This window comes from Lagopus muta, chromosome 9 (genome assembly GCF_023343835.1).
Source record: "Lagopus muta isolate bLagMut1 chromosome 9, bLagMut1 primary, whole genome shotgun sequence".
Classification (NCBI taxonomy): Eukaryota; Metazoa; Chordata; class Aves; order Galliformes; family Phasianidae; genus Lagopus; species Lagopus muta.
The window spans coordinates 13,362,001-13,370,579 of record NC_064441.1 but is presented as its reverse complement, the minus strand read 5'-3'; the positions used below and the strand labels follow the sequence as shown (position 1 = coordinate 13,370,579).

At 48.2% G+C, this 8,579-nt stretch overlaps 1 protein-coding gene across 1 annotated transcript; it reads right to left on the bottom strand.

The window, feature by feature from the left end:
- Window positions 1–358: 358 nt before the first annotated feature.
- Window positions 359–7,465, bottom strand: PAQR9 (progestin and adipoQ receptor family member 9). The gene has a single exon (XM_048954552.1). The coding sequence runs from the start codon at window positions 7,155–7,157 to the stop codon at window positions 5,910–5,912; it is 1,248 nt and encodes a 415-aa protein (XP_048810509.1). The 5' UTR covers window positions 7,158–7,465; the 3' UTR covers window positions 359–5,909.
- Between the last annotated feature and the right edge of the window lie 1,114 nt (window positions 7,466–8,579).

Sequence of the window (8,579 nt, the reverse complement as noted above, 5' to 3'; positions counted from 1 at the left end):
TTGAGCAAAAGCTTACTTCCTTTGCCTCAGTCGTTAATTTGTTACTGAATTCAGTGGAATGAAACAGCATCTGTCTAATCAAGTTGTGAAAATAACTGATTCCACATCCAGCTCCAGAACATTAAACATCTTGAACAGAGATCTGTATCTTTCAGCGCAGGTGATGCTTTCTCAGCACCTTGCATCCCACCTGAGGAGAACAGGGTACAGTCTCAGGTGTTACTTGGGTGTTGGTTGTGTAGCCCTGACTTACAGACGTGTAACAGATGCAAGGAATTTATTTGGATAGAGTGAATTCCTTATGATTAGAGGCTTTGACGTGATGAATCACTCGAATCTGTTGATATTTTTGTTGTAGTTGGTTTTTTGTTGGTTTTTTTTGTTGTTTTTTGTTGTTGTTGTTGTTCACTACCACTGCCAGTTAGAGAAGCTCTTAAAAACATTGCCCTCTACTCAATGGTGCTCCAAGAGAAGGGCAGTGTGGGTTAGTGGGATGAGTAGTCAGGGCTCCATGGTAGAGTACTCATAAGTGATAAGAAGGCCTAAATTCAGTTCTGCTAAAGAACAGGATTGGTTCCATGTTGTTAAGTTTGGGAGATGAGAGGGGAAAAAAAGTTGTCTGTATGATCAAGGTAAGTTTGCATTCCCAAACGATTATACAATTCTTTACAAGCTTTATTTACTAAAGGTCTTTTTGCTCTGATAAGGGGTAGCTTAAAGTTGATTGAAATTGCCAGTGGTAGTTGAGCCATAAGCCTGCTTTTACAGACACTGATAGGAAATCTTGCTCTGTTGTTTCACAGTAACTGCAATACAACCCATGGCTAAATGAACAAGGCCTTCATACAAACAAGTCACCAGTGAGAATTTCGGAAAACTACTTAGCTCACATATATTTTCTCTTTACTCCAGACAATTATGTATTTAATCAGCCTGTTTACTACTGCTTTAGACTGCAACTGCCCCCCTGCCTGAAGCCAGAGGAAATTTTGCCACTGACTCCAAAGGATGTGGGATATGAACTTCCTAGGAGTATGATGACAATGAGGGTTTGTCCCAAGAGTTCATGGTCTAGTAACGCTCATGTTCCTCTCTGAGTGAGACGAGGAACAATTGAATATATGACATTCTTTCTGCTGGAGTTCAGCAATATTTCTTCTTAGCACCTAGGAGGGTCTTTGCATTTTTAAGTGCTTTACAAACATTAGCTAGTCTTCAGAGCAACCCTGTGAGGTAGGTAAGGTATATTCTCCCCATCTTACAGAAGAGGAAACTGAGACACAGAGGGTCACATTCAACCCTGGTACAATTCCAGTGATTTACATGAATTAAATTCATTTAAAATGAACACAGTTCAAATAACTTGCCCAAGATTACAGAACAGTAGTGGCAAAGCAAGGATGAGAAAGCAGGAGTGCCTGACTCCTCAGCTTGTTACAGGCCACTTGGTCATCATTACACTCCCAGGCAAAGAAAAACAGTATAACCTGGACAACTAATACAGATATGGTTTGTTTCTGTAAGGCATGTGGATGGTAATCAACTAAGTGCAATAACATTTTATGAATGCGCTGCCTCAGAAAGTTTACTTAAATATAAAGTAAAGCTTTCAGACTGTCATTTTCTGTCAGGGTACTGTTGACAGAAACATGGTATCTGGATTCAGTGTATAAACAATGACACTCGAACAATTAAGCAAAACTATAGTTTTAGTAAAAACCAATGTGTTTCTACTTCTAACTGCTAAATTTCTATAAGCACAGCATGCAGATGAAAACTTCCCCTTTGTTTCCAGAATGCAGGCTCCAGTCTTGCTAATGAAGCTGCTCACAGCTGTGCAGACATTCAAATGAATACACTGCAGAAGAAGAAATAGCATTCCACCACAGAACATGGGATAATAACTGCAGACCAGGTATATCGATCTTACACAGAGATGAGCTTGAAGCTTACAGGTACCTCCGATGTGCCCAGAAGCCAGGCTTCATCTGCCAGTATGTTGACTGCAATTCTAAGCACATGCTAATTGCAAAGCGAAGTGACTGTGTCACCAGCATAACCAACACTCTGGAAACTGACCCCACTGACAGTCAGTTCATATTGCACAGGTATGTCAGCCTGAAGGTCAGTGTTGGCCAGAGAAGGACAAACACATGTGCGTTTCCAGGCCGTCCCCTTGTACTCAGCCTGTCCTTCATTCTACCACAAAAAGCCTGAAAAGTCTTTTTGGTTTTACAGATGAGCTATGGAGTCCTTTGCTCCCTAACCACAGTGTAGACCTTCAGTTAAGTACCCAGACAATAAAAATATTATGACAGGTACTTAAGCAAAAAAAATTGTGTTTAGGATGTCCTTGTGCATCTGGCCTGCAGGTCAGACCTCCTGACTGAGCTCTGGATGTGCCGATAGACATTCAGCCATGTGCGCTTTCAAATCAGAGATCTTGCCTCCTCACAAGCCACACAAATGCAGACATTGACTTCTAAGAGCAAATTCAAGCACTATAAATATAGATGTCTTGTTCCACTTTTAATCTCTTTAACTCAGTTTTGTTTCTCCTTATTCATGGACACTTGCTATTGAACGTGGCAAACGGAGCAATTATCTGCACAGAATTGTCCTTGCTGAATAAATACACACTCAAGAAGTGTTTCCCTAGATATTCTGCGCACTCATTGGAACTTTTTAGTTTACTGACATATAAGCAAACAGACAAATGAACAAACATATGTTCATTAGAATTCCATAAAATGAATCACGTCTCCCTCCACACATTGGCTCCTGATACACATGGTCTGCTTGCAGAGGCTCAGAGAGCAGTACCTGCAACCAGTATTTGCAAATAACTCCACAAAGTGCTCGGCCTCATGCATGTGCCTCAACGTTTTGCCAATAGAAATGTTTCAAATGAATCAATATTCTCAATATCAGGTCCTGGTACCAAATCTGCAGCGCAACTGGGCCTCACAGGCAACTGTTATGACGCTCCAAGATTCCAGTAAAATTGCAGTTGGTTGCAATCCAACCTTTATACTGTTATCTGTAGTTGAGATATATATAGACGACCCTGTGTGGCCTAACTGCAAATATCAAATGTATTTTTACAAGTTAGCAACAGCCTTTTTTGACATTGCCTCTTGAGATGTCCTCTACATTGTGAGTGACAAGCACAACTATAATTCATTATGCAGTATGCTTTAACAGCCTTTTTCTACATTTGGCTTTAATTGTCACTTGTTTCTAAGCTGTCTGCTAGTGCTGAGATTTACTGTCCCCAGCCTTTTTGATTTTTTTCCTAGTTTTTAATTGCTGGTTGTACATGCCAGTGGCATCTCCCAGGCAAGCAATTTCTAAATAATTAGTTTTGAAACTTGGATGAGTCATTTGGGCTCTAACCATTATGCATCTATTATTTTAACTTGAATACAGTACATCTCAGGGATACCGACTTCCTTCTGAAGCTGTGGAAATTCGTAGCACAGCATGGTTGCAGGTCTTGATCCATTTGCTTTCTGGTGTGAGCTTCCAGTTCTTTCTTTTCTTGTTTTGTTTTGTTTTGGTTTGGTTTGGTTTTCTTTTTTTTCTCTTCTCCATGGTATGAAAGACACATCAGAGCATGACAGTGCCATAAACCAACCTCTCCTATGGTGCAAATTGTTTTCTGCTTTACTGGCAGCTCAATAAAGCAATGCCATAATTACGATAAGTCACTGAAAATATTCAACCTTAACAATACTTTGTGTATTTTTAATTTCCTTTCAATGCAGGTTGACAAATGAAAACAAAACACAGACAGCCACATAGAGAATGCTGTTTTTTATGGACCATCAGTGGTAACACAGGAGGTCACAGACTGGGAGCCAGTGTTTTTGAAAATTCTAACCAGTCCCTCTGAGAGACCGTATGTGACCTCACCACAAATTACAGAATTGCTGCTGGCAAAGAACACTTATTTTTGTTAGGCCATTCTCATTATTTATAAAAATCTAAAAGATCCAATCTACTGTTGTTAAAATGGGTTAAGATAAAAGGCAAAATGAAGCAGACCTGTATTTTCCTTTAGCTTGTATACTTTCACAGGGAAATTTTCGCAAGTCTGACATTGGTACAGGACATATCAATTATTGGTTTCTGTGATGATTCTGACCCATATTAAGGACATGACCTCATAATCACTAGCTAGAGCCCCTCCTATACTCTTGTTACAAACAAAGGGGACTTTGTCTTGTAGAAGACCGTGGGACTGGACTCAAAACATACACTTGGAGTTTGGATGCCAAGTCCATGAAAATGGGAAAGATGCAAGCAGAAGTATTTCCACAATAGAAGCAAAGAGGTTGAGTTAAAGAAGCACTGTGCTATTGTGCGGTATGACATCAGTGGAAGGAAGTACCACCCTTCTTTTTGAAAATGGGTGTACAGCAGTTTCACACCTGAACTTCAAGTTGTAACCCTTTGAGAAATATTATTGCACGCCTGTTACTTGTTCTGACAAAATCAAAATGCATGTTTAAAATCTGCATGTAGTTTAAAAAATTTCTCTTTATATGAAGAGTAAATTAAATCTATGGTTAGTTGTTAGGTGTGAGAAGGATATTACCTGGGTTGCTGAGAAAAGACACTGCTTTGGAAAATAACTTGTAATTGTTCTCTTTGAACCCCACTGAAGGTAATAGATGAGGACTTCAAAGCACCCAGCTGTAGCCCAAACTGATCAGCATAGGAAAAAGCAGGGAATTACATGAAAATGTCAATATCCAGTGCTCATAGGTCTTGAACTCATACTCAGCACCTAATTTTTGGATGGTAAATTTGTCAATGTGCTCTAATTAAGGAGCACAAGACACCAGTTCCACGTAATTATTTAAAAGACCCAGAATAAGATCTCATGCATCACTTATTCTCTTTACATCCACAGAACTTCCACCGAGCTTGGCAGGAGCTTATAGAAAGTCTGGCATTTGACCTTGACTCTGAAGGGCTGATTTTGGGATGATTTACTGGGGAAGATAAAGGGGCCCCCTAGCAACCCCCTGAAAGTGACAGATGTTCCTGACGTGCCGGGGAAGAGCTGTGCCATTATGCAGTGCCCTTCTTCCCCCCCACCCCCACTTTAAAACCATCTGATCCCTTTCTGGTTCAATTATTTTACATATCCCTGTATTATATTGTAGAATCCGAGCGGCTACGCCAACCACTCAAGCTTCACTGCCCGTCTAATTAAAGTCTCTCCGTCAACTGGTAATTCTGTAATAATTCACAGCTGGTTTTGCTCTCTATTAAATCTATTATGTTCCCTGGCTGAAAAAGGCTGTGAGGCCTTAAAAAGTATCAACAGCTATTAATTTGTTTGCATTTAAAATCCAGTATGTGGCTGCAAAGGCCTGTTACAGTATCACAGAGGAAGATAAATGTCAGTGCATAATCTGCTAGGAAATTTCACACAGGAATTGATTAAAAGTCTATCAGCAATCATTGCACGAGTGTGTCTTCAGGTGTATATATATATATACATATATATATGTAGCTAAGAAATAAATAGCTCTCTATATAAATATGTATATATAAACACACAGCCAGTTTAAACCTAATTGTTATGAACTAGTAAGTGGCATTCACAGTTCATGCATTCTTCCTAGTAGCAGAGCTTAATTATTTCAGCTTATACTTTAAGCAGCAACATACCAGTAAGCGTTTGCTTGCTTCCCCTGGTAACCTAGTAGTTTAAAGAGTACGAGCAGTTTCACCATTGCCGTTTTCTCTGGAAACCTTCTTCCATAGGCGTCTTTCCGCCAGGCTCACAGCATCTTCAGGACACGGCTGGGCCAGTCTGAGGGTCACCAGCGTGAAGGTCATCAGCTCAACCATCTCCAGCCCAAGGACCGATGGTACGGTGGCCACCGGCACGGTCAGTCCTGCTTGCAGAGGTCTGCGACATTGAGGAACCTCCTGACGACCACAGCCAGGCAGACCGTCAGCAGCAGCATGTACCCCACGGTGCCCAGGTAGGTGGGAGCGGCTGGGGCTGCCTTGAGGAACTCGGCCAGCCCGTCTTCCACGTAGTGCACCTGGTCGTAGATGCTGAGGAAGGTGAAGATGTGGAAGAGCTGGTGGCTGTGCCCCACGATGTCAAACAGCCCTGGCTGGATCCGCTCGGGGATTTTGCTGACGTTGAAGAAGGCAGCCACCAGCAGCCAGAAGTAGCGGCGGTAGAAGTAGACGAAAAGCGTGGGGTTGCGCGTGCGGAGGTCAAAGATGAGGCTCTCCAACATGATGGGGCAGGCCATGCTCAGCGGCATGGCGAAGACGAAGGTGCGCACGGCGAAGGGGTAGGCGCAGCAGGCGGCGCGGCTGCGGCAGCAGGCGGCCGTGCATCCCACGGCCAGCGCCAGGGCCACGGGCAGCACCAGGGCACGGTAGGCCGCGATGGGCAGGCTGCAGTCCAGCTGCCAGCCCAGCTGCTGCTGCACGTAGCGGCTCAAGACGCCGGCATCCAGCAGGCTCAGCCCCGGCAGCAGGTAGTAGGAGTAGGCCACGGTGCTGGCAAAGCCGTAGTAGCTGATGGAGGCGTAGTCCAGGTAGAAGAAGGCGGCGCGGAGGCGCGGGGAGAGGCAGCTGAAAAGATGGGCCGTGCAGCTCATGGCGAAGGTGAGCAGCACCCCCGAGGCGTAGCACCAGAGGGGCAGCAGAGCCGGGTGGTGGAAGGGCACGTCCCCGGCCCCCCGCAGCAGCAGCAACCGCCCGAAGCGGCTGAGGAAGAGCAGCAGAGGGATGAAGTGGGTCCAGAAGTTGAGCGTCTCGTTGGTGGGCTGCAGCACCGAGGCCAGGCACTCCTGCGCCGAGCAGTGCAGCCGTCGGTAGCCCGAGAGGATGAAGCACTCCACGAAGTCCTCGGGCACCTCGTCCCAGCGCAGCAGGGCGGTGGGGCGGGCGGGCGGCGCCGCCTCCTCCTTGTCCCCCTCGCCCCCCGGCATGCTGCCCCCGCCGGCCCCCGGACCCCCGGCAGCCCCCGGCCCGCCGCCCTCCGCCCGCCGCCGCCGCCGCCGCCGCCGCCGCCCGGGCGAGGTGGAGCCGCCGCTCCCGCAGCCGCCGGCGGAGGAGCCGCGGTGGCTCTGCGCTTTTCCTCCTCCGCCGCCGCCCCCGGCAGCATCACTCATTGCAGCACGGGCAGCGGCGGCACCGCCGCGCCTCCTCCCGCCCCGCCGCCCGGCATCGCGGTAACTGGAAACCGGCGGCGCATCCAGCGCGCCCGGGGGGCCGGGAGAGACGCCCCCGCCGCCCCGGGTACGGTTTCCCGGGGAGGGAGGCGCCGGACACTCGAGCTGCAGTTAATGATTGATGCGGCCGCGGCGCGCGTTTCCCGGCGGGGGGCGGCGGCTGCGGGCCGAGCCCGGGGGAGATCCCCGCGAGAGCCCCCACGGCGGTGCCCGGCGGAGCTCAGCCCCGGCCGCGGCCCCGGGACGGCCCTCGGCGGCCCCCTCTCGGCCGGAGCTCCGCCGGGTGCCGCGGGGGGCGGGCGGGGACAGCGGCGCGGGGACACGCGAGCCGCCGGGCACGGGGCTCTGCCGCGAGCAGCTCCCGGTGCGCGGAGCGGGCGGCGGGCGCAGCACCGCCTTCCTTACCCGCGCGGCTGCCGAGGTGGCACTGCCGAGCGCGGCTCATCGGCTGCGGCGGTGCCGGTGACAAAGGCGGGGCGGAAGGCGCCACAAAGAGGAGGTGACCCCGGCGGGTCGCGCCGTGCCCCGGCGGTGCCCCCGGGCGGGGGACATCGGCGGATGCGATTTCTGCCGCGTGCGCTACACCGAGGCCGCGATCTTCGGTGACGTTCTGTCATGCTGCGAACGCAGAAGCTGTTTTAGGCTGAACGTTCGGGGCCCGGGCTGCAAAGGGTGTGTGTATGTCACACTGACACACTGGGCCCCCATCTTCTCCCTGCTGTGCGAGCGGCGCGCTGCGGACCGCAGGGGCGCAGTGATGGATCGCCGGGGCTGCGCGGGGCTGCGCGGGGCCGAGCCTTACACAAATCCCACACTTAGCAATGCGGTTATGCAAGCGGCACGGTTCACGGTTACATAATGAGAATATATAAATCCAGGGAAAGCAGTGGCAGTGTGTTGGTGTGCGGTAAGAAGTTTGGGGTAAAGGGAAGAAAGCGCAGAAAGTGAAGTGAGCTGCAGGCTCAGGCGGCAGCTGGAGTGCGGGGCTGTCCTCTGCTGCTTCCACGTGTTTCCTTTCTGTTTGCTTTCTGCACATATGAATGGTCTTAAACATCTTGTGCATTTTCATGTGTCTTTACTGCACTATAATATTCTGATATATATGTAAACTCATGCAGTATAATCTCAGTACAGCATAATTAGGGCGCCATACCCTATGAGTTTTATTAAAATCTTCTATTCAGTAGTGAGTAGTGACAACGTGCAAGGTACTGTGAACATAAAGGTGACCAGAAAAGTGTTTTTAAAAACTGGCACAAAAGAAGCAGTAAAAATGTGTTGCTAAAAGTGATGTTCAGTGCATTTTTCATTACAGGAAAACATTGATTTTACGGAACTGTCCAAAGTAGGGCACGCTGATGG